The sequence below is a fragment of the Akebia trifoliata genome, chromosome 9 (genome assembly GCF_017979445.1).
Source record: "Akebia trifoliata isolate Shusen 1 chromosome 9, ASM1797944v1, whole genome shotgun sequence".
In the NCBI taxonomy this organism is placed as follows: domain Eukaryota; kingdom Viridiplantae; phylum Streptophyta; class Magnoliopsida; order Ranunculales; family Lardizabalaceae; genus Akebia; species Akebia trifoliata.
In genome coordinates, this window is record NC_141383.1 from 23,403,019 (window position 1) to 23,429,417 (window position 26,399).

General features: G+C 34.5%; 4 protein-coding genes across 6 annotated transcripts; 3 read left to right on the forward strand and 1 right to left on the reverse strand.

Annotated features, from left to right (window-relative positions):
- Positions 1 to 1,820: 1,820 nt before the first annotated feature.
- Positions 1,821 to 4,555, forward strand: LOC147394806 (uncharacterized). Its single transcript, XM_086453788.1, has 3 exons — positions 1,821 to 2,037; positions 2,448 to 2,631; positions 4,123 to 4,555. The coding sequence occupies exons 1-3, from the start codon at positions 1,896 to 1,898 to the stop codon at positions 4,343 to 4,345; spliced, it is 549 nt and encodes a 182-aa protein (XP_086309914.1). The 5' UTR covers positions 1,821 to 1,895; the 3' UTR covers positions 4,346 to 4,555.
- Positions 4,556 to 6,056: 1,501 nt separating this feature from the next.
- Positions 6,057 to 8,528, forward strand: LOC147394807 (uncharacterized). Its single transcript, XM_086453787.1, has 2 exons — positions 6,057 to 6,318; positions 7,898 to 8,528. The coding sequence occupies exons 1-2, from the start codon at positions 6,122 to 6,124 to the stop codon at positions 8,349 to 8,351; spliced, it is 651 nt and encodes a 216-aa protein (XP_086309913.1). The 5' UTR covers positions 6,057 to 6,121; the 3' UTR covers positions 8,352 to 8,528.
- A 3,193-nt stretch (positions 8,529 to 11,721) lies between these two features.
- LOC147394808 (uncharacterized) lies at positions 11,722 to 16,659 on the forward strand. Of its 3 annotated transcripts, none has more exons than XM_086454356.1 (5): positions 11,722 to 12,044; positions 12,718 to 12,774; positions 13,441 to 13,571; positions 14,659 to 15,084; positions 15,756 to 16,659. In XM_086454356.1, the coding sequence occupies exons 2-5, from the start codon at positions 12,748 to 12,750 to the stop codon at positions 16,147 to 16,149; spliced, it is 978 nt and encodes a 325-aa protein (XP_086310482.1). In that variant the 5' UTR covers positions 11,722 to 12,044; positions 12,718 to 12,747; the 3' UTR covers positions 16,150 to 16,659. The 3 variants fall into 3 exon arrangements, with proteins under 3 accessions (XP_086310482.1, XP_086310484.1, XP_086310483.1); XM_086454357.1 differs by lacking the exon at positions 11,722 to 12,044 and adding an exon at positions 12,069 to 12,126; XM_086454358.1 differs by lacking the exon at positions 12,718 to 12,774.
- A 5,331-nt stretch (positions 16,660 to 21,990) lies between these two features.
- LOC147394809 (Pectin lyase-like superfamily protein) lies at positions 21,991 to 26,020 on the reverse strand. Its single transcript, XM_086453980.1, has 8 exons — positions 25,670 to 26,020; positions 24,937 to 25,065; positions 24,647 to 24,814; positions 24,521 to 24,556; positions 24,168 to 24,375; positions 23,017 to 23,098; positions 22,774 to 22,882; positions 21,991 to 22,543 (listed from the first exon to the last, which is right to left on the reverse strand). The coding sequence occupies exons 1-8, from the start codon at positions 25,958 to 25,960 to the stop codon at positions 22,142 to 22,144; spliced, it is 1,425 nt and encodes a 474-aa protein (XP_086310106.1). The 5' UTR covers positions 25,961 to 26,020; the 3' UTR covers positions 21,991 to 22,141.
- Between the last annotated feature and the right edge of the window lie 379 nt (positions 26,021 to 26,399).

A 26,399-nucleotide genomic window follows, 5' to 3' on the forward strand; every position in this document is an offset into this window, starting at 1 on the left:
ATACAATCTCTAATAATACATAGAACTATAGATCTTTTCTTCGAGATACACAAGGACAAAAATGTATGGTTCGTTCGCATGCCATGTCAAAGGGTTTACAAAGAGCGTCGATTTTTTTTTTTTTTTTTTGTAGTCTTTTACAAATTTCAAATTTTATAAACATATTTATTTTTATAATTTTTAAAAATCATAGAATTAGTGAAACCCGTAGTGACGTTAACTCCTCAAAAAATCTGGCACTCCTTTTTTAGTCAAATTCTATTCCTCTTAGAAAGCTGTTATTGGCAACCCAAATTTTACTTGTTACACCTCAATTCTTTAAATAATTTATCACACCCCAATTAAAGATTAAAACACACCATTTAAACATTACAAAGTTTGGTTCAAGTTATTACCACAATATAACGACGCATTATAACACATTCAAACAATTTCAACAGTTATTTACAATTAGGGTTAGCTAATATAAAATCCTAAATCTAATAAATGGATATCTTAGCGGGAGTGTGTGTGTGTGTGTGTGAGAGAGAGAGAGAGAGAGAGAGAGAGAGATTTCCTAATAGAACCCAAACTTTTCCTTATTTTCTGTCTTTAATTTATTTTATTTTAATTAGGATGTAATAGGTAAATGTTGGGGTACTAATAACAACTCTCTTATTTTATAGAGAGATTCTATTGCCACACAACTTTTGTTAACATCACTTTAATTCATATGTAAATTACCAATGGTGAATCCCCATTTCGTGCATTGAATATGATGAAATTTCGAGTTATGTACATTGTAGGGTTGCCAATGATCCAAAATATACTCGATGGCTAAACCGGTCCGAAAAAATATAAAAAATCATATTTTCAGATCGGATTCAGATTGAAATCTTAGATCCAATATTTTTCGGGTTGGATTCGGATGTACTCCAACCCGCCCAAAAAAAAATCTGATCCGAACATATTTTAATAAATTTATTATTATTCTTAATTTCATATAAATACATATATATAGTATTTTAAGTCTTTTTGGTTTCCCTCTATATTTGCAATTGAAAAGTGATTTTTTAAAATTTTTATATGATTGTACGTTTTTTGAACATTGATAATATTAAAATAAGGCAAGTGTTTGGATCAGATCGATTTTAGATTAAGGATGAAATGAAACGGATCGGATTCCATTCACATATTCATTAATCCGATCGAATCGGATTGTGTACATGTTTATAAAAGTTTGGATCGGTATTGGAGTGGTACTGATCCTGTACTGAATCGATCTATTGCCACTCCTAGTATAATGTTCATTTTAATTCCTAAAATAGGCATTCATCATGATTATAACCTACGGTGAGTTCGTTACTTTTAATATCAGCAAATTCATAGATATACCAACAAATTCATTGATTATAAAAGGACGAATTCACTCGAAATGCATGTTTTGGGAATTAAAATGAACAGTTTATTGATACTAAAATTTGAACATAAGTTGCGATGTTTTAGAAAATATCCCAATCACAAAAGAATTAGCACACATTTGGGGTGGTTTTAGCAAAACTTGTGTGACAATAAAAGCTCTCATTTTATATAAAGAATTTTTAAGAATTGAAATGTATGGAGGTGTGGTGGTTGTAAAATACAATTTTTATCTCTTAATTTATTTTATAACAGAAAGTTTTAATTATTTAAAAATTTAAATATTTATCCATCAATAGATATCGAGTCAGTTTGAACCGGATTGTGAGGGGATTGACTAATCCGGTCCAACCGGACTTGGCACGATTATTGAAACTAGGGTTAGACCGTCAGATGGGCCGAATAACGCGAAGTAAAACCAGTTCAACACTTGAACCGGAAAACTTCCAAAATCTGGGTTCAGAGTTTTGCCCTTGAGAAACTAACGAGAGAGAAATATGCAAACGATTCGCAGATTTCTTGTATTAGGGCACCAAAACCCTAATTTCTGTATTGGAATCAGAAGCTTATCGACTTCCGATTCCGCTTCTCTGAGGAAGAACGTTGCGTCTCTTCTCGATTCCCTTTCTCTCAAACCAGGTAATTAAAACCCTAACTATAATTTGCAGTTTCAGCTCATATAATTTCCCCAATTTGCAAATAGTTTCAATTGAAACCTCTTTTATTGGATCTTATTAAAAATTACCAGATTCATTTGTCCGATTCAGTAAATATCGTGAATTTCGCAGTTTTTTATACCAATGTGCATGGTTTTTCGTGATCTATATTTCGTTTGATCCGGTAGTGTTTGGTTGGTTTTGTTTCCACTACAGTTTCTTGGAATGTAAAATTTCTCGACAATAGTAGAAATTTGGGACTATCTTCATAATGGTTAATTTAATTAAAATTTGGGTAAATTTTGAATTTTTATTATGGACTGAGACACTTTATAATGGTTTAGTTTTTTATGTGGATTTGGATGATTGGGTCACAATAATGTTAATGACTAGGTGGGACGCTGGTACAGAATTGCGGTGACAGTGAAATTGGGAAAATTGTAATCAAATTGGCAAAAGAGCGTAAAATTCAGACTATAAGCATAGTTGAGGACAAGCCTGGAAACCCGGAGACGATTGAAGAGCTTAAGGCCCTCGGCGGGGATATAGTCGTGCCAGAAAGCTACACTAAGACCTGGTACTTTATTCTCTTCCTTTGTTTATTTTAGCATCGCACATTTGTATTACAGATGATGCAATGATATGAGTTTACTTCATCGGTGTGGTTTTTGAATCATCTAACGAATGACCACTATTTTTTTTTTGTGACACTTGGTTCATATTGTTCTTGTAATGCTACACATTGAATTGCTAGGATTATCAAATTGGACTAGTTTTCTTGGGTAGGATATCTTTCACATGGGACATGTTGGTTGGATGAATCAAAGAATTTCTAACTCTTCATGAAAAATGTGTTTTATATATACGAATGTAGTATACTTGTATTCTATTAACCCTACACCATTGTGTCCCCTCATTTTCCCCCAATTAATACACATGCTCTAACATGACGCTAAGCATCCTGTAATGATGTTTGTCTATATCTTATGTTTGTATCTGTATTGGGTGGTTAAAGTGGTATTATGCTTTTAGAGTACAATGTGACAAGTTAGAGTTATATTACAATAGCAAGACCAGCTATGTTTTATAGGGCTGAATGTTGATCAATTAATGAAAAAATATTATAGAATCAGTATAAAAAAAATGAGGTTTTTAGGATTACGAGTAGTAAGACTAGGAAAGACAAAATTAGAAATGTGTTGTGTTCAGGAGAATGTAGTATTAACTTTTTTATAGGAGATAACATAAAGAAAAGTTGATTGAGATGGTTTGAGCATATACACAGATGTCAATGATAAGAACCATTGAGTAGGTTTTGTGCAAGTTCAAGGCGATAAAATGCGAAAGGAAGATCGAAAATTACATGCATTGAGTTAGTAAGAAAATATCTGAAAACACATGCCTTGGCAGAATATATAGCTCTAGAAAAAGTCGAGCATCGAAATGTGATTCATGTTGCTGACCCCAATATTTGGGAATTGGGATCAGTCATAGATGATGACGATGATGGTGTAACTATTGTGCTTAATCATACATTAATGAAATGTATTCAAAGATATATTGTAGACATTGAAAATGTTCTTTTTCACTTTGTTGAACTGTGCTCACTGAAATGAATGCCACTAACAGTTGAGTGTCATTGAAAACTTTCTTTTGATTAGATATTCAGCTTGACTTGATTGTTTTTATTTCCATGGTAATTGAAAATTTGAAACTCATGGTCAGGCTATCATTTGGTTTTCATGTGTTGTCTAAATGTATTTTATGATCATTAACTAAAGTAGATCCTTCCTTCTATGTTTTCATTTTTGGTGTGAAGTGATGTTTGAGTTTCTGAGTCTGGAACCATAGACTTGTACCTTCGAACCAATGTTCTGAACTTCAATTAATTGATTTAGAATTAACCTAACCTGAGTGGCAACTTAGGTTGCAAGGTATTTTGTGAGATCACCAATCGGTGGGCTGAAGGATATCCTTTTCGCTTCCCATTAGCTTATCATGACTAATCAAAACTGCTCAAATTCCATTATAAAATTATGTCTTTTATGTTGTTTTCTTCTCGAATCAGGTACATGAAGCGCTTGGCTGGCGAGCTAGGCCCCTCTGCAGGTTTAAATTTCTGTGATGGATACCAAGCAACAGCAGTCTGCAAGGCATTGGCCAGTGGAGGGACATTTCTCACATATGGGAAGAAGTTACCAAAATATGTTACTTATGAGGGAGCATCTCGTAAACTGGTTGAATGGAACACATTCCTCAAGGAAAAGAAGCTGAACGTGTTGAATCTGTAAGTCGAAAGAGAAATCATAACTCCTTTGATTCCTACTTAATTGTGGATTTATCTACATGTTACCCCGATGATGTTTCTTTGTTTACCAATTGCAATTTAAGAGGGATCAGTCCCTTGGATGTTTCTTTCCTTCTTTTTTCTCCAAATTGTTGTTGCCTTTGTTCTCTGTGGGATTAATAAAAGGAGTGGGATGTGCTTTCTTGATCTCTAATTACTAGCGAAAAAAGCTTCGTAGGTTGCATGCACTTGTGGAATGGTGGATCTCCACCCTCCATGCTGCTTTGTGTAATTTAGACATAACCCTCCACATTTTGGTGAATGTTTGAGATACCTTCACCCTGTTTTAACAATGTGATGGTGTATTTTCAATATAATAAGTTGGCAACGAAGCAAGTAGTATTATGTTCAAGATATATATATATTTTTTAACCGAGATATCTGGGCCTCTTAGAGAAGCCGACTGATCCTTGGGGCATGTGCAGCCTTCTCTCACCAGCAGGTAATTTCTGGGATAAATCACTGAGGTGGCCCCTAGGGTAGATTTGAACTCAAGACCTTTGCTTCCTAACTCATAGTTTTGGAGGTGGGATCAAGAGAGAAGAAAAATCATTTTCTTGGTGTTACCGGCGGGTTAATTGATGAGTTGTGATAATTTGACACCCCCCTCTGACAGACACCCCCCTATGCCCTCATCGCAGAACCGTAGAATATTTGCCTTGAGATACACAAGAGAAAGATTTATGGTTCTACGTATCTTGATGCAGATGATGTATGGTTCTGTGATGAAGGTGTAAGGGGGAGTGTGTCAGAGAAGGGGGGGGGGGGGGCGCATCATTTTTGATTCATGGAATGTTTGGACCATCATTTGATGGAACAGCCTACCAAAATTTCATTGATTGGTTGATTGATTGATAAATTTTAATGTAAAATTTATTTTCCCATCATTTGAAAATACAAAATTTTATTTGGCCAGCCTGGCCCCATAGACGAATTAAGTCGTGACTTATTTATTAATCACATAATTATGCTTCACTTTATTTTCTTGGACATTCCAACAAGATAAGGTTTTCAAGGGTTGGTTGAAGTCTTGAAAATGATGGGTTTTGATAAGAAATCCACAACATCATTTATATATTTTCAAACCTTTCCTGAATTAATCTGAATTGAACCTATAGGTTATGTTTGGATTGAGAGAAGTGGAGAGAAGAGAAAAGAAATTTAATTTTTCTCCATCATGTTTGGATTGGCAAGAGAGAACTTGGAACAATTTTGAAATTTTAAAATACCTTAAAAAAAGATCTAAGGGTAGAATTGGAATTATAAAATATTTGAAGAAGGTGGTAAAATTTTCATCCTACATGAGATTGACAAATAAATCAAGGATTGAAAAAGAGTTGTGTGTGTGTGTGTGTGTGTGTGTGTGGTGTGAGGTGGGGGTAAAGTTTCCCAAAAATGAAAGTTTCTCTGCAATAGGTTGAAATATGAGGGTTAGTTTCATTTTATCTCTCGTAGAAGACCAATGTCAAGGAGTGTCTCATCAGTTTGGAAAAATAGGGGTACCTTAACTATTCACCAAAACTCCGAGGGCGTGTCTAAATTAACAAAGAAAGTTAAAAAGACGATAATGGTGTTGGGAAGTGGGGGTCTGGTAATCGTTATTTAGGAAAAGAGGGATAAAATCGTAATTTAGCGACACTTCTCCAGTCTCCACTTTCACATAATCGAGAAGAGTAGATGATGGAGATGATGCTCTCTCTCGTGTTGCACAACTTCGAAGATGGAAAAGGTGAGACTCTCGCTCTTCGTTTGTTTCGTCTCTTCTATCGTTCTTTGCGATGGGATCGAATCACCCCAATTTACAGTTGTTCACTCTGAATCTGATTTCGAGATCAGACTCTACCGAGAATCTTCATGGATGTCGGCACTCGTTACAGATATATCGTTCGAAAAATCCACGAAAAAAGGATTTCACAGGTAATTTATTTAGATACAAAAGAGAGCTATTATTTGTTAAATTTCACAGAATTATGGCTGAAAGTTTCTGCTTCATCTTCTGTTGATTCAAATTTCTGTTTCAGCTATTTTGGTTTCACCAATATAATTTTTGTGGAAAAAAATCGACAGAAAATATAACAGAAATCGAAAATACATTTTTTTTATGGATTGGGTTGTATGGAGGTTGAATTGAAGTCGATGGATTTATCATTTATGTTCTTCAACAATCAAATCTCAAGAAAAAGATTGGATTTTTAAGGAGGTTGAAGTTGATGTTTTTTTGTGTGCAAAGAAACCCAAAATAAAACATCAATTGTATAATATCTGAAAATTTTCAGAAAAATTCCCCAAAATTTGTCGAAATCAAACCCCTCTGAATAATTTACGAATCCGAACTTGGTTACTATGGTCTTGAATAGGCATAATTGAGCTTAATATTGGTACTTCGAGATAACCATTGTTGAGGAAAATGTAGGTTTGGAATTTAATATTGGTCTATCAAAATGGGGAATTTAATAAGCCCTAATCCAAAATGGGGAGCAATAAAAATTAAGTCTTGAGATCAGAATACTAGGATTCCATCTTTTCAGGTCTAACAGATAACCTTGTACAGAAGCATACAATTTAATTCCACGCCATTAGTAAAAAAATATAAATCACCGATGTTAATATTGATAATTTTATCTGTAATTATAATACCAATCAAGCTGAACATTTGTTGTTAAGTACCTCTCTCAAGTACTACTTGTCAAGGCCAAGGTCGTCCCGTTGGTCTTTCGTTTTAGAGAAAACCCATCTTCCCATTTGTATCCTTTCTAAGCTTTACAATCTTTTTGCAACTCCCCATGTGCTTTGGTTATTCTTCATTAATTTCTTTGTTGATTGAAATATCTTTGTTAAAATGATGGAAATTTGCTTGGATTGTTGGTGTACATATATTCGTGGTGAAACGGTTTTCACGTGGAAGGATGATTAGCTAATCCATATAGATAGAGACCACTTTTAATCTGATTTTGTCTGCCAATGACAACACCTCGTCCACGTTAAACCCATAAGCCAACAACATTTGCGGTGATTCTCCGTGTGGTAAAGTGCTTTTGTGCTGGAACTTGCCTCATTGTGTTGAGATAATCCATCTCATTTAAATATCTATTCTGGATTTGACTACCCCCCCCCCCCCCCCCCCACCCCACACACACACCTGTGAAAGTTATGATATGGGGTTTGGTTGGGTTCAGACTTTAGAGAATGAAATGAGATTTTATAGGGTTTAAATATGGATTTTGTGTGCATTTTCTTGGAACTAAAGGAGTGAGTAGTACGAGTTTGCTTTGAATAACTCAACTTAAAAAATCTAAGGAGACCCATTTAGTTTAAGTATATCTGTTGGATCAGGATGAGAAATTATTTTAGCAAAAAATGGATTGATGTTCAATGGCCCACATTTAGTTAAACTCTTTTTCTAGACGTCCGAGGAAGCGAAACCCATATCCATATAATGGAAACTTTGTCGATTAAGACCACGTCTTTTGAATATTTTCTATAATTTACCTTGCAGATTGTTCCAGTACATCCAAGGTGCCAATTTAAACTCTTCTCGGATTTCAATGACTGCTCCTGTCTTGACAAGCATTGTCCCCGGAGCTGGCCCTCTCCACTCGTCCGCTTACTTCATTCGGTTATACTTACCCGTGAAGTTCCAAGCGACACCACCCCTTCCACTCCCTGAACTGAACCTTCAACCAAATAAATGGCCAAGTCACTGCATTGCAGTGAGAAGGTTCTCTGGGTTTGCGAGGGACAAGAACGTTGTTGAGGAAGCAGAGAAACTCGCCATCAGCTTGAGTAGGTCTCCATGGGCAAACTTGACTTCTTCTGTCAGTGAGTACGCTTACTCAATTGCTCAGTATAATTCCCCATTTCGGCTTATTGGGCGTGTAAATGAGGTTTGGGTAGATATTGATGAATCTAAAGCTACAGATTGTCAATCTAGTGTCTTAGCTGCATATTAAGAGATTGTGGTTTCAGTTGATCTCACTGAGGACATCTCTGTTTGTATGCATGAGGACTTAATTCTCCTTTATATATTGTATAAAATATTATTGCAACCAAAATGTCGGAGCAGTTCAATGGTGCATGTACATGTTAACTCCAGCGATGAATCCAAAAAGAAATCTTTGTTGAATCTACCACCTAGTTTTATGAAGAGAATGAATCTTTTTATTGAACGATAAATAAAAAAAATCGTTCTGGATTTCATTGTAGTGGCTAGTTCCTCTTTAGCTGATTAATTGAAATAATGGTATAAAAATTCACGCATCACTACCATTTTTGTAACCATTACCATGAACACACAACACTCTTCACAGATGTGTTGGTTTCACTTCTCCTCTTCTTCTCTTACGGTTTCCATGTTCCCATATTCGATTCTTTGTCAATCAAAAGTATTGTGATGATTTGTTCGTATGGACTAATCTTTTGCGGTGAATTTTAGCTTATTTATTTATTTGGTTTAGCCATTGTTCTCGACGAGCTCTATAAACCTTTTGAGAAGGAATAAAGGCAAATTGCCGAAAGTCATCGCCTATTGTCACAATTTTATCAAATTGTGAATTATACGTTTGACCATAAAATTTAATTGAGAATTATGAATTATTGGATTATGTAATTATCAAATCGAATATGGATTGATCGAGAGAGACGACTCAGGACCTCAATCTCGACTCAATGTTGTTGGCTACTTGGATTGGGATCCTTAGTAGAAGCGCACGTTGGATTGGTCTAAATCAAGAATCGTACCAATTAGGGGTGGTTTGGTTTGATTTTATATAAAGTCGGTTCGATTCTGGGTTAAAGTTTTAAAAAATCGATTAATTTGGTTTGGTTCTCAGATTAGGAGTGTCCTAGAACCGAACCAAAATACATGTAGTGAATGATGTACGAAACATTATAAATAAATTCATTTTATTCTAACGAGTACCAATTTGAAGTAATAAGCGGCTTCAAAATTATGAAGGAACCTCTTTATTAAATGACACGTGATGTCTCAAATTTATTCCACTCACCTAGATTTTCATTAAAATTGTAATACCTCCTTTAAAATGCCATGTGTAATATTAACATTTTGATGTTATAAATTCGTTTAAAAAGTTTTTCTTCACTCAATCAATGACATAGCTGCATTCAAATTAAATGAGACAGCTTTATCTTAAAAAAATAAATAAATGAGCCAGTTTTATGTCAAATCAAAAATTAAATTAATCAAGAGCTCCCCTACCCTTACTAACTTAGTGAGGAAACAATATCTTATCAAGTCTCATCCACGGTCAACATGACCTCGAGATGTATTCTATTAATAAGGCTAGTCAGACTCTTTGAGATCAAATTAAAAATAAATAATTTTAATTTGAGTGGTACTTTTTCTCTTCCATTCATTCCTCCTCCTCCATTGAAGCTTTATTGCAAATTTGAAGAACTCAAAGTCGAAGAAATTGATATCGATTGAATGATTCCATTGAAATTCTATATCCTTGATTGAAGCTTTTCCCCATTGAAACTATTATAGACGAGATGATTGAAACTCTTCCTTCGTACAAATTGAACCCTAACTCTCCTTGATTTAGGAGAACGAAAATGAACATTATGATTTAGGAGAATCGTAAACCGAACCGAACCGAACTAAAGTCAGTTTTGGTTGGTTCGATTCTAAGGGTATGTCGGTTTGATTCCAATTTGACCTCAAACCAAACCAAAACCAAACCAAGTTGCACCCCATTCATTAGTCCATGGTGTAAATAGATGTAAACTTTAACCATTGAAGTATACCAAGTTTGGATATTATAGTAAAAGGAACAAAAATCAGATGCCAATCTATCTTTTTTGAGTCCTGATTTTTTGACTTGGTTTTTTTCACTCGATTTGTATTCAGTTGACATGGCAAGGGCACATAAGTGTGGATTGTTTTCTTCAGGATACACAAGGAAAAGATTTATGATTTTGTGCCCTTGCCACATCAGCCAAGTACAATCGAATGAAAAAAAATCGAGTCACAAAATCATTAGCCATCTTTCTTTTGCCCTTCGTCACCCCTTTTACCTTAGTTTTTCAATTGCTAATATCTAGTTTTGTAACAATGAATGATCGTTTGGTGATGCCTCCATTTCATATATTTTCTAATTGATGATGTGCCCCCTTGACCTCATTATACTTTGATAGACTAATGAAATGACCTAACAACTTCAACTCCTAGTAAAACTTTGTTTTTCTTTCAAAATTAGTCATCTTGAAACTCTTCATTTTCCGGGTAAAAAATTATTTCCACCTATTCAACCTTGTTTTCAATCCCTTGTCTTCACTATCATCCTCAACCTCTTGGGTTAGAAGGTAAACTCAGACTAAATCCAAGTCGTAGAACCGTCAACCTAAGCTCAACTTAACTTGACCATCAGGCCTGAACCCAAGGTCAACCTGAGCTTGATCTATTAAATATCGGGTTGAGCTCAGGTTAGCCCTAGTTAGGTAATTTTGAACATTGGTTTGATTGGCTCGTTGAACAACCTTAATTTTATTATGATTAACAAATAAATTTTATATCTTAAAAAATAAAATCACATACAATTTTAAAAATACACCATTGAGAGAATTATAAGACAACCCACACTAAAACAAAGGCCAAATTAATAATATCCAATTGTCCATAAGTCATAATAACAAGATGAAATAAAAAAGTTAAAAATAAATAACTAATATAAAAATATTTATGCATTAGTATATAGAATCGGGTTTGGGTTGAGTTGGGATCCCCAACCCAAGGGATTGGCCTAGTAGCAAGCCGAGCCTTGATAAGCTTCTTAGGAAGGGTAGGTCAAGGGTTTGAAACCCCACAAAGCAATGATTTTCTTGGGGCCACCCTCCAGGTCCAATTGACCTTCGACTCAACCAGTTGCATGTAGGACTTTCTGAGGGGGTGGGGCATGCCACTATGGGATTAGCCCTAACTCGAAGGGTGAAGATACCCATGGTAAGAAGAATAAGAAAAAAAGAGTTGGTTGGGTTGAGATATTTTGGTTCGGGCTCAATTCATGTTCTATTTAACTTGGCCTAGGCTCGCCCATCAATCGGGTCAAACACAGGTTTTGTTCGGGTCGCCGACGTATATTGCAGCCTAAGATACCATATGAATTAGGTGCTCTTTGTAAAAGTTGGTGTGGCAATAGAACCTCTCTTAAGTATGTTCAAGAGATTCTATTGGCACACCTATCCTTTTTATATTTACATGACTGCTCATTATAGGTAGACTGGGGTGCAATAAGTAAAAGTTGGCTTCTTACAAGAAGCTCTCCTATTTTATCCGGAGTTCCAACTTACAAGGGCGAAGGGTGGTGAGGTGATGGCTGGCGGATGGGACAAGACATTGTGGGAAGAGAAAGAGAGACAACTACCACGTGGCCAGAAAGAGACGTGGAGTTGGTTAGCGTTATCCAACTTCTGGATTACAGATTCGCCATCAGCAATCGCTTTTCTTTGTTCGCTTAACCTTTCTTCTCTGTGAGCTCTTTTTTTTTTCCCTATATTCGCTCGAACCATTTCATCTGCAATAAAGCAATCTTTTTGTTTTTTGTTTTTTTTTGAGAGAGATAGAGAGAGAGAGAAAATTCCTTTCTATCTCCCAAGATTTCGAAGACCTGATGATTCCAGGTGCAAAGGTGAGCATTTATAAATCTTTGTTTCTCTTTAAACTTCATGGTTGAAATTTCTCGTATTTGATTGAACCTCTTGCGTTTTTAGGTAAACCCTTTGAATTTTTGGCATTAATGCAGAATTTTTTGCTTGTCAAGAATGTAAATTTGGTGTCTTTAAGCTCTTTGGATTGAAATTCGGTTAATTTGATCGTGTTCGTTGCGATTTTTGTTGTTTTGGATTGAACCCCTCTTTGAGTGTCTCGCAGTTTACTAAGGCTTTGCTTGTTTAATGTATGTAAACTTGCACGCATTTGTTGGGTTCTTTAGTTTTAGTTGTTTTTTTTATTTTTTATGAAAGAGTTGGTTCTGTAAAATTGATTTGAGAATGGGTTTTTGGGGGGCAAATTTATGGTCTAGAGTTTCTATGTCTTTTAAATTCTCACATCTGAGGTGAGGGTTTGTTCATTTGGTAAATTAGTTTATTTTTTTATCTTTTAAATTCTCTAATCTAGGAAGATTTTTGAGTGTTTGTCCGAATTGTCTCTAAATGATTTTGCAATACTCTTTGCCATTTCTTTTTATTGTTGCTGTCATGATCTTATTTCCCAAGTGTTTGAATTTTATTTTATTTTTATCTTTGGGATGTTTAAGTGCTTTTTATAATCAATTTTTCCTATATTGGGATTGGACCTTGTAGAGTAACTGACGGGTGCTTGAGTTGGCGATTATGGAATTGATATCCCAACAAACACAGGTATTTAAGACAAGTATTGGTTCTTTCCATTCCAGCAGAAAACAGAGATTTGTTGGGATCACACAAACACTGTGAAACCAGCCATTTTATTTTCTTCAATCACCTCTGATTTCTATTTGGTTAGACTATACTCAACCTTGTATAAGTGGTTAAAAATCAAATGACACATAAACCACCTTATTGAAGTGGTCTTATGGGTCCCGACAGTGCATCCTGAAATCCACGATTCCACATTGTTGAAACTATGTTGATGAAAGCGTGAAAAGAATTCTAGTGCTTACGCCAGTACGATTTAAAGTTGAAATGTAGGGATTAGGGGTCAACTACATCTCATTTTGCAAGACAATGTAAAATACTAGGAGTTAAGGATCCAGAACGGTGTCCCGTTCTTATAGCATAGGAATGGTGTCTGTGTGGCATGTTTTGTTAGGAGTTTAAGACGGATTGGGCTCCTAACCAAACCATTTTTATGTAGCACACAGCCCAATGTGTTTGTTCTCCAATAAACATGTGCCACATAGACACCGAATTTTGCTATAGGAACGGGACACCATTCTGGATCTCGACTCAAATACTAATATTGTGGCCTTATTCCTAGATATGCAAATTCTTGGATTTGACTTAGAAAATTTTCCAAGTATATAACTACATTGTTTTATGTTGCAGGGTTTGTATGGGATGTTTCCTTCAAGAACTGTATCATGGACCAGTGGGGTGAAGTTGAAACCACCTGTTTCCCCTCATTTTATTGGGAGATTCACTACAAGTACCTCCTTAATGCGTCACTTATGCTTAAGGTGTGAGATATATCCTCTTGTATTTGTTTTGTTTCCATTTGTCTTGTTAAACAATTGATGATTGAGTTAATGGCTGAAATTGTACCTCTTGATACTATTAAGCTCTTAATAGAGGATGATGCTTAGAAATTCAATATCAGAGCCCAAAATTTGATGGAAATTTTGGGTAAAGTTTAACAGCTTTTAGGTGAGTCAAGTCAATGTGCATTTAGTAATTATTGGCCTCAATTTAGCTTGGAAGACTTTCTGAATACAAACTCTACCTTGGGTCAACTCATTTGAACTTGGCTCATACCTTGTGTAGGGTCCTTATATCTCATCAAAATGATTAGTCATGGAAAATGTTTGATATGTTGCCTTCATTGACCATTTCTCCCTCAGAATAAACTTTTTTGAATTAAAAGAAATAGAGAAGGAGAAACATAATAAGGGCTAAGATGTTCCTAGCCCTTGTCTTTTAGTAGACCTCATTAGGACCTTAGCATTCTTCACCACATTTATTTTCTAATAATACCCCTGCTCATTTTGTCTTTCAATGAAAAAGACCCTATGTTGGTCTTCATACAATGGTATTGTTGTAAATATAAAAAATCTTATCGTCATATTTATAGAAGCGGTGTTGATATTGATTGCCAAAGCATTTACCTCAAACAAGACATTTAAATCCAAAGATTAAAAAGCCTTTAACATTTATTATGTAAAAGACAAACGTAACCTTGTCTTTTTCACTAAAAAAACAAAATGGACGGGGGTATTATTGGAAAGTGAATGTGGTGGATAATGTTAACGTCCTCATGAGGTCTTGAATGTTAGCATTCCCTTATATATATTGTTGGGTCTCTTTTAAGGAGACACACTTGTGAAATATTACTTTGTCGAACAGGGCATTAGGATCAGTGTTTATCCATTTCTTAACATTGAAAAAAAATCTGTTTATGTCCAAGTAATGTGGTTTTGCCCAACCATATTTATTTTGTGTTTAAAACTCTTTAGCTACCATTTCTTGAAAATTACATGTAAATAAACCATATTCCTTTGTGCTCTGATTTTTCTTAAATGAGTTAAAGTGGACAACTTGTTTCCCCAGAATCAGTGTCCCTCCTATTCTCCAACTAAAGGTGAAACATCTAAAGATCTCAGATTTTAAAGGCAGAGGCAGATCTAACGGACCCAGATTTCACAATGGCTTGGTTAAAATTTCATCTGTACTTCATGAGGGTGAAGAAACTAAAGTGGAATCCCCCGAGATACAGAAGGTTTCACACTCCTACACAAAAGGAGAGGAGACCATAGTAGGATCTCCAGTCATACAGAAATTACTTAAGAAGTGGTTGATGATGTTACATACAGAATCATCAATTCAAGTAACGGACGGTATTTTCGGGTCAACCTGGATTGATGTTTTGGAAGGTCAAAATGACGGCCAAAGACATGAAGCTCGTAAAATTCTGCCGATGGCCTGGTACTATTTTCTGGGAATGGATGCAACAATAAAGATCCCAATCTTGATATTGTAAGTTCCAACAACTTACACCATAGCATGTCTCTTCCCTCTTTGAGTCGGTCTGCATGACATACACACTTCTTTATTCTCCATGATATTATTAGATAGTAGGCATGCTTCCTTCATTCTGAATTAAAATAGAGCTGCTATTGGCACCGCAACTTTTACTTATTACATCCCAATTTTTAAATTATTTATCACACCACAATTAAAGATTAAAAAACTCTTCAAACATTACAAAGGTTTGGCGCAATTTATCATCTCAACATTACAAAACATTATAACACTAGTTCAAACAATTTCAGTAGTTGTTTACAATTATGATTATGCTCATATAAAATTCTAAACCTAAAAAAATAGAAATCTAGCCAAAAAAAAAGAGAGCTGCTATTGGCACCCCAACTTTTACTTATTTTCAACCATTCACTTATTTTCTTTATTTTTAATTGGGGTTGTAATAATAAGAGTTGGGGTGCCAATATTAGCCCTCATAAAAAATAGGTATGTATATTGCGATACACTAAAAAGAAAAGTTCACATAAAATGTTTCAACATAGATAGATTTATCCAAAAAACAAATATTAACATAGATATTGCACATTTCTTATGTTTTTAATGTAAAGTTTCTATAACACATGGAGGATAGTATGGGAACTCCTGTTGACATGCTGTGTTTGCAGCATTCCCTTGTACTTGGCTGTTAATGTGGTGTATGGAGTTGAAGTATCGAAGGAGTTAATCCCTCTTTGGGTCTTTGGACCACTAATTGTCGCTCTATACATCAAGATACTTGTCTTCATCTTGAAGAAGATCATAAGTGTGATGAAGAGCTTACAGGCCTATTACCTGCTTGTATACAACTACATGGCCCTAGGAAAGCTCAAAGACGACCTACGAACTCATTTTTGGCAACCCTTAGTGTACATTAAGAACATGAACTACATAGAGTTGTCGAAGAGGAAACTGAAAGAGTTGGAAGAGTGGGCAGTGGAGAAGTACTTGGATTATGTGGAATCAATATGGCCTTATTACTGTAGAACAATCAGGTCTTTGAAGAAGGCTAATCTCATTTAGATTGTGAAATTGTTACTAGAAGTGTCATCATTTAGTAAAAGGGGCAAGAATTCAGAGAACCCAAATCTGTATATGGGCTCACATAAGAATTTAGTGAGACAGTTGGAAGCCCCTCATGTGGGCATTTCCAGGTCTCCGAGAACATTGAGAATCGAAAGAAGCATGTTGTTGCATTTGTAATCGTGAGGCGGTTATGATATTCTTTTTCCCCTTTCGTTCCGTATTTACTTCTTGGTTGAGGTCTTACTGTATTGTATGTAAAACTTTCTGTATTTCCACTTGGCATGTTGGTTTAGCTCGCTGTTTTGAGCTTTTTTTTTCTTTAGTGTCTAAGCTAAGGTAAAGTTTTTCATTCTGGTCATTTGTACAAATAAGTGTTTGTTTTGTCTCTCTTAGTGCTCCAAACCTCACTATTAGAGATGTTGCACCCACTGTAGAATCTGGGTTCTTCATGTCCACTCTTTGTACTATGAGAATGAATATAAATAACAATTACTGAGATTTATGGGAGATGAGAACTAATAACATTTGACGTGCTGGTTTTTAAGAAGTTGCAGATTTTCTTGTCTGAGTGGTGAATTTGAATTTCAATCTTTTTATGGATAAAAATAAAAAATAAAAAAAATCGTGTTCTAAATGAAGATAAAGCCCAGGATAGAATAGAACTAAGAAATAAGGTTCATGTCGTGGAGCACAATATTTAGAATGAAGGCCTGAAGACGATAAGATGGATGATTGTTTAGGAAGTTCCGAAGGAATCTATTAATTGGGTGAAGCTTATGCCATTTTCTTGTTAAAGAATAACAAGAAAGTGTCTCTTGTCGACAAAGAAGGATCATCGAAGTGTCGAGAAATTTTTACTTAACAGAGAGCAACAACTGAGCCTCATACTTTACCGTGTTAGCGGGATTTGAAGTTGCACCTCCCATGACTCAACTCTAGTTCTTTGTTCGCATTGTGAATTTCCAGTAGTTGTAATTGTTATGAAGAATGTTTTGTTTTCTTGCTTGAGCTTTAATTGGTAAAATCAAAGGGGGTCCTTACCAAAGTGGAGTAGGCTCAGCCTGGGTTTGGAAGCAGCACCCAGCCCACGATACGATTTTTTTTGGGGGGTATATATGTACTCTTTTGGGGAAAGTTGTGTAGGGTGTTTTAAAAAAAAAAATAATAATAAAATTAGGAGAGAAATGTTTTGTTTTGTTTTTTTGTTTTTTTTTTTGTTTTTTGTTTTTTATTTTTTCTGTTTTCATTTTTGCTAGAGATCTCCAGGGATGTTATATAAAGAAAAAAGTCCGATTGGATTTTTTTGTGTGATCCGTGGATGTAGGCACACTAACGAACCATGTAAATCCTCATGTTTTCACTGCATCCAACTCCATCCAGGTCACTCAACCTTTGCAGGCTTCCTTGGTTGATCGAGTACGGGAAGCCATTTGTATATCCTATGTCGAATCTAACATCAACTCCCGCAAACATCAAATGTGGGGTTTGTTTCTGAAATTGTTGTTAACTATTAGGATGATCTATGAAATTCAGCTTAGGCGTACACACCTAACTAAGCACACTGCCCAGGCAACATGTAGCCTGAGCAGCATTGTCTTTGTCCCACATTTTGATGCCATCCCTAAGCCAAACATAGTGTCTTTTTCCTGTCCACATCTTGGATGACTCACGGTTGGTCCCCTAACACGTAGAGGAATGTATCATTGGTGAAGTCACCATAACAGATTAACTGTACATGCTAACTTGTCACGAGATAGCCCCCTAAGTGGTAGAGTGGCCTTCCTACCACGATTCACTAAGATTCAGTCTCATGTTGCACAGATTCATCCCTCTTTTTGGGCATGGAGCACCCAATCTCAAGTCCGTCAGTTGGCAACGTGTAGCACTGGTATAGGTTTTACGTGGCCATACAAGACACATGGCACCTCATAAGACATCCACATGTAGGGTGACGATGAATTAAATACAAATTAGTAAGAGTTGCTCTTAGTGACCAACAACAAATCAACTTTCTATGGTTGAATGATTCCTCATATAGTGGGAGAATAACTATAGTAAAATTAGAAGATTTACAGACTTACAGCTTTAACTCTTTTTTTCTATTTTTTTAAAAATTTTCTTTAATCTTCTAAAGTTAGAGATATTGTGGTGATGCGCGTGCAGTGAAAATCTCGAAAGTGTATTGGGCGGTGCACGCAACACCACAACCAACCACAAATCCCACTCAAAACTGGACCGTTAGTGAGAGACCCTTTAAAAAATCTTCAACCCTCCAATTTCTATAGTAAACAAATCATACCTTTTGATCCAACATTAAGATTCCAACCCATTGACCTTTACACAATCCGTCAGCCTTCACATTTCTAAGGGGTATGGGTCGACCAACCATCCCTAGATTTCAATATATTTGATGAAATTTAGAAAGTTTTAATTTTTAATTAAGAATTTCTAAATGGATCTAAAAGAGTTGCGAAACCGAAAATTGTCTTAATGGAAACATAGAATCTACTTTTTAGATCATAAATACATGATGGAGTTGAGTTGGACCTTATGCACTAAAGAGGAGAATCTAAATGAGGTATATAATAAATTTTAAAAAAATAGATGCGAGAAATGACGATAATAATTAAATGTAAAGAGAGCACAAAGCAAAACTTACATCATTCAACAAGAAATTGTGTTAAAAAGTCACCCCCAATAATTGGACCCACTGAGTCGCTCCTTAATGTACAATCCGTCCTGCCAATGTATATATTTTGATGACAAAGTTTCAGACCCGTAGGCTCAACTAGCAAGGACACGGCAATTGACCTTTTAGACCACCATATCTCACCCAAATCCTTCAGGTATGTTCAATACCCAACAAATCATACATATCAGATAAGTCGGGAAAAATCCATATAGGTGGCCAACAAGAGGATTTAAACTCAAGACCTCTCCCATTTTGGAAGGAAGCCTTAGTCACTGCGCCCAACACATGTTGGTTGTCAATATATCTTCATACTAATACAAAATTATGCACAAACACGACAACATACATATTCAAAACGATGATTTCAAGGACTTTGATTCTAGAAACCAATATTCCATTTTGTTTGAGTGACAAAAGCAATTAAAGAAGATTATTGATTCTTGAAATTGGATACTCAATTTCATTCAAGTTGTAATTGTAAATTCCTGACATCGTTCCAATTGTTGGTGGGTAAGTTTGCCCAACATTTGAACTTGAAAGCAAAGATGAGCTAACCCAACAAAAATTTGATTGAATGATAGTTAAGTAGTGTCATGCCATAAAATATTTTATGCAAAGACACTCAACATTGATGATCAAAGCTATTAGAGCAATTACGATAATATCTACAGCTTAAACTTTCTACGTACTACATTGATGATGGGGTCACACATGGGATGGCCCACCCAAATCAAACCATATTAGTATGAGCTATTGTACCCCAATAAAAGAGGCATCGAACATTATAAAATAAGACTCTTTTCTTATCCCATCTTTCTCTCTCTCTCTCTCTCTCTCTTCAATAGATTTACAAACCACCAAAGAAACTAAAAGAAAGATCCACTTTATAGATTTCAATTAAATAATGTAGATGGGTTGCATTAGTTCCCTTATTTAAATGTTCTCTGAAAAAGATCACTTCGTCATAGAATATAAAGCTTAGAAATATAGAGTTATGGTGGATATCTGATGTGGTTTGTGCTTTTTGTTTGTTAGAGAACCAGACCTGATTACTCTTGAGGGTCGGTTGGTGCCTCTTCTCAAAATGTTCCAATCTCTCCAAAATTTTAAACTTTGAGGGTGGGTGAATTACCGTTTCATGAGCTGAAAATGAGTTATTTACGATTCTGGCTAACTGTTCATTTTAATTACTAGAACGTAAATGATCATGTTTTCATTAAAAAAAGATTCAGAATGATAACGAATTCGGTGGTTGTAAAGTGCTTATTTCGCAGGTTTAAAGTGACTATTTCCAATTAGTCACTTTAAAAACCCCTGAATTCGTTATTACTCATATTTTGGTAATTAAAATGAACAGTGAGTTAGAATCATAAATTCGTCAAAAATTGATTACTTTTTTGTAAATATCCCAAACTTTTATGATCTTTAAGACATCATTTGAAATTGTTATATTTTCTCTCTTTTCCCATTTTTTTAAAAGCATTTTGTGGATCTTTTCCGAGATATCAGATATAATCCCCTTTAAAAAGCCAAAAAGTAAAAAAAAAAAGCTAAAATTTGATTTTGATACTTTTATGAAATCTATGATTAGCACTTAATATTAGTTATTATTACTTTTTAATGGTGTAAATAATAGTAGTGGTTGGTGTTAATAATTAAGATTTACCGAAAATCACGTCTTTTACTACTTTTGTTGTTGAGGGGGCAGTAAAGATCTTAAGACATCATTTGAAATTATCATTTTTATGCCCTTTTTCTCCTTTTGTGCCACTTTTAACATGTTGATATTTCCAAGAGATGGCAAATTCCTATGTACATTCTACTAAATAGGGAAAAAAAAAGGTTTTGAACTTTATCTTTTCCAAGAAATTACCCTACATCCCATATATTAGTGGGACCAATGGATTAACTTTGGTTCTGATTTAAAATGTGAGAAATTTTAAGTTATATTATATATTTTGGTTAAATATATAAATTTTATTATTGTCTATGTATTTGTCTTGGTTTACAACCCCCCAGGGTTCGTGAGGTAGCCAAGAGCATGCCTTACGAAATGGAGGTCTTGGGCATGGTCACAAAGTCGGAGTACAAGTTTAAAACGACAATGAAACTTTTTGGAAGAGACATTGAAAATGAAAAAAATAATTAAAATAAAAATAAAAATATATATTAAAAATTATGAAATATATAAATATATCTAATGAAAATTCATAAAATCAAGTTATTATCATCAAATCCCATATTTTTACATTTATGAATCACTAAATTCTATTATATATCAAATCCCACAGTAAAACAATAAGAAAGTGTTAAATTTTTTTTCTTGTGAAAAACAACGGGAATAAAATGATATTTTTTTTTGTTACAAATGAAAAAGTCGAATTTTTTTTTTATAGTTTTAATTGTCAAAGAAGCAAGACATTTTTTTTTCTCGAAAGAACACTATCTTTTTTTAGAGTACTAATGCCACGCCAACTTTTACTAATGCCACACCAATTCTTATATAAATCATCAAAAAATTACACAAAGTGAATATGACATTAGTAAAAAATTGGTGTGGCAATGACAACTCTTTTTTTTTTTTTTTTAAACAATTATCTTAAGTTCAAATCCCCCATAGGGGCTAGGGGAAAGGACTGTACGTGTCCTGATGATTAGTTTGGTGCTTTAAGAGGTTTAGATACTGCATGTCAAAAATAAATTATCGTGGTTCGCTATTATAGTGTTTCATTGCCATCAAATTACATGTTGTTGGCACCAATACCTCTTTCGCTCGTAAATAATATAAATTAGTAGTGTATAAGGGGTAAAAAAAAATTGTTTTTCATAGAAATCTGTGATCCACCAATCACATGTTTCCACATGTATTGAATGGCATTTCTAATTTATAAAAGTACTCTCATTAATTACAAAACTACCCTTATATGCTTGACGTGCCAAGCACGTAGGGGTCTGTGAGCTAAAAAGACTCAACTTAATTGAAGGGATGATGACCACATACCACCCCACTAGATCTTTAACTAGATGGCAAACCTCACATTTAAGGGACAAAAAAGAGCTAAACCAATAGCCATTGTTGTTTTTCTTGCTACAACTTGTCAAAAGATTCGAATATGACAGAAGTGATATTGAAAGTGAAATTAATAGTCCAAAATATTTTAACTTTGTATTTCACTTCTAATAGGATTACAACTTTATAAAGTTTAAAGCCCAACCTTTACCATCACCTTCACACAATCATGAATTGAAGAGGGGAAGCATAAAATTACAAATATGCCACTATAGTGGCAAGAAAACCTAGCAAGTCTTCCCATGTGACTTTGCTAGTCTATTGTAAGAACCACCACCCCTTCTCAAGCAATAATCTATGCTTGAGGGAACAAGGGGAGCCTTTGATTTTCCATAAGAGTTCCAACACAAGGCTTGTTGAAATCCCGGAGATTCCAACGATCGTTCCAATTGGATGTCGATTAAATCAACATTTGTGCACGGAATATCGTTACTACAAGCGAGATGAATGGGTTGCACTGAATAAGTCCCAATTATTTGATTATACTTAACGTCAGATATCGCCACTGCTTCCGTTTGGTTCTTGCACACTTTCTTGTCACAGTAGTACTGATCGATCATGATCGGAACCTTAACATTAGATACTTGAATGTTGGAAAAAGATATGTTCTTGGCCGATCCAATACCTCCCTATAGGAAATTTTGAGAATAAAAATTAGGAATATATTAATAGAGAATTTTAAGATTTAATTTTCATTATATAATGACATTTTTTTTATTATAAATATTATAAATTTTTAAAAAGTAATTTCAAAAACACCCTCAAATTCTTATTTTTTGATACTAGAAAAAAAAACATTTATAGAGTATTTAGAATATTTTTCTTTTTTATAAAATTTAAATATAAAAAAACTATTTACCTGCCATGATTTGATCCTAACTCCAAATAGAGTATTTTGCATTGTAATGTTCTCAACAACAATGTCTTTAACACATGCCACACTCTTGTCTTTCCCCAAGCTACCTAGGCTGTTAAAGCCCAAAACAATAAAAGAAATTAGAAATATTTCAACTCAATAGAGAATATTATTCAAATTTTATAACGCCAAGAAAATAAATTCTAATTTTATGTATTAAATTTTATAATTTTATGATCCAAGTACCTAATACCATGTCCCGGGCCGCAGTTAATGTTATGAACATGCACGTTAGCACACCCCGTTTGTATCGATATGCAATCATCTCCTGCAAAAATAAAACAAGAAACTATTTAAAGATCATTTTTTTTCTTTTTTTCCTTAATAACAATATTATCATGATCCTTATTATAATTTTATACTAAAATTTGGTAGATGAATGAATATGAATTTACCTTTATACCCTTGAGTTAAATGTAGACTCAAAAAATGCATAAATAAGCAAAGAGTCATAATAATCTAACTCGAAAAACATACTTGATCTGTACTCGGTTGACATGGCAAATGCACATAATCATAGATATTTTTCTTCGAGATACGGTTTTGTGCACTTGCCAGGTCAACCAAGTACATACCTCGTAGGTTATTTTCGAGTCATTTTATCATTGGTCATATTGTTTTGGTGAAAAATATTAAAAAGACATATTGGGTCATAAAACTCTATTTTAGAAACCCTGTTGGGATCAGTCAAAAGAGTTTTGTCCTATAAATGCGCATTTGGCTCAAGTTAGACATCTCATGAAATCATGTCCTATGGTCTCTAACGTGCGCCATGGGCATAATTAGGTTCAATTTTACAGCTAGTTAGTTAAAAATTACTCAGTAGGGCCGTTATAGACGCCATTCGGCTCACTTTAGATTCTCCAATAAATGGAATGCTATCGTGGGCCGTCAGTTAGGTAGTTAAAAAAAGCACTCTAACCAAAATAATAAAAAAAGTCATAAACAACCTACGAATTAAGTTAGACTTAGACAAGGGTATTAAAAAGGGCAAAAAAGGAGAGATTCTATTGGTACACCAATTTTTACTTATAACACACAAATCCTATTGAAATAAATTGGATTTTACATATAGTTTGATATGTTGCAAGTAAAAGTTGGTGTGCTAATAGCAGCTCTCTAATAAAGAAAAAACTTAGGTGAATTTATTGATCAATTTAAAAGAAATAATCATTCAAAATTCTCAGATTGGCTCAACTTCATAAATTGTTCTCTGTGGATCATTTTAGCAAAATTTGTTTATCTTATATACACTTGTACCCTGAAATGCTTAATCTTTTTTTTTTTTTTTTTAAATCTAGAATAGAAACAGAGATAAATGTGGTTATTGTTCTTACCACACCCAATATTGGAATCTTGGATTTCTACATCTTTGGTGTTTTGAAGATGAATACCGTCGGTGTTCGGGCTGTTCTCAGGTGAAGAAATCGTAATGTTGTTCACCTTTATCGAACCCGAATCATCAAATTTTAGGTGACACAGAGGACTGTTTATGATTTTAATGTCGCGAACTGTTATGTCATAGCTTGCATAGAACCTCATAGCCTGAAAACAATAAAAATTCTAAATACCCTGAATCTAGAACACATTAATTTAAATTTATATAATTTTGAGAAAATATAAAACTAAAATTTGAAATACCCAGAAGGGCAAACAAGAATCTAAAAATAAGTAACAAAAGATATCTTACAGTTGGTTTCATCTCTGGTATGTATTTGGACCTCTTCTGCAAAATAAATAAATGAAAGAAAATTTTGTAAGTTGTTATTTTATTTTCGTTTGCATAGGAGTTTGTAAGGGAAGTTGCTATGCTGACCTGAATGTAATGGAGTTGAGAGAGATCCCACCAAGCAGAACCTTGACCATCAACTGTACCAATTCCTTGGATGGTGAAGTTTTGAATCCACTTGAAGTTCAACCATTGAAACAAGCTTGATTTGGACCATGAACCCACCTTTGGAGGAGCTAAGAGAGTCCCATCTATCTGTTTGAATTTCAATCATGTAGATCAGCTTTCTCCTTATCAATAATTTTTTTTTAATTTTATTTTAAAAATTAGATGGTTTTTGAAGATTGGGGAGATTGGAGAAAGTAAGGATGGCAGACCTGAAGAAGAAGGTGAGGCATACAAGGGCCTTGAAGCGTAATGGGCTTAATGAGAAACTTGAATTGTGATGGGATTTGTACGGTAGCCCAAGAAACCTTACATGCAGCTTTCCATGCTGCTTGAAGTGCCTGTTTATAGTTAGAATATTAAGAGTTAGTCTCTCTCAATTCTTCTTGAAATTAATTCAGAAGTAAAACATGAGTTTAAAGGAGAATTAGGTAAAAGAAACACACACACACGCACACACACACACACACACACACACAAAGTTTAGAACAAAAATATGGGTTGAAAGGAAAATCTCACATGCACACAATTGAGAACTAAAACATGGGTTTAAAGGAGAATGTGGTACAAGACACACACACACACACACACACACACACACAATTGAGAACTAAAACATGGTTTGAAGGGAAAATATGGTAGAAGATACACACACACACACTCAATTTAGAACTAAAACATGGGTTGGAAGGAGAATATGGTAGGAGACAGACACACACACACACAATTCAAAACTAAAACATGGGTTAAAAGGAGAATCTCACATACACACAATTGAGAGCTAAAACATGGGTGTTGAAAGGAAAATGTGGTAGAACACACACACACAGTCATAAAACCATGAATAGGGTCTTCTTTACTAGAGAAGATAATAGTAAGAAATGGGGGAAATTTCAGCTTGGTTCAACAAATTTTTTTTATTTTTTTCTTTTTGGTATTTCTTGCCTTGGAATCATCAGAAACTCCATCACCCTTGGCTCCAAAGGACAACACATCGAAAATGTTCGAATGGGTCGGAGAACCGTAATACGGAGATGGGGATGGTGCCTGTCCGGGTGTTGGTCCAGGGGCATATTTGCCATTGGTACCTCCTCCTCTCTGTTTCTGATGCTTATGAGCTCTGCTCTTGTTATTGTGGTTCTTCTTCCCCTCAACAGAAATTGTAGAACAGGTGGTGCGGATCACAATCAAGAAAAAAATGATAAATAGGAGAGATGATAAATAGTTTTTCTTCATCTCTGCAACTTCTTTCTTCTATTTGAACAGAGAGAATTTGGGCTCCAAGGCTCTCTCAAGTTTGCTCTGCTTTGGAACAGAGGAAAAAGGTAGTTACAGACAGTTTATATAGATCAAAGATTACGAAATTAGCCCCGATATGTCTATGAATTACGTACAGTATATTCTCTCATAAGAAGCTATGATAGGTCGGCAGAGATTTGAAATCTGTTCAACCTAATTTATATTAATTGATTTACATATAAATCGATTAATATGTAAATCCATTAAACCCGATTTATATTAATTTATTTACAGATATTTAAATTAAAATAATTATAATTTTGTAATAAAATAAGATAGATTAGAAGATATTTAGTCATAAAATCATGTATTATTTATATATTAAATATTTAAAATCTAAAAAATATTATTTATTGTAATCAAAATATAAAATCCT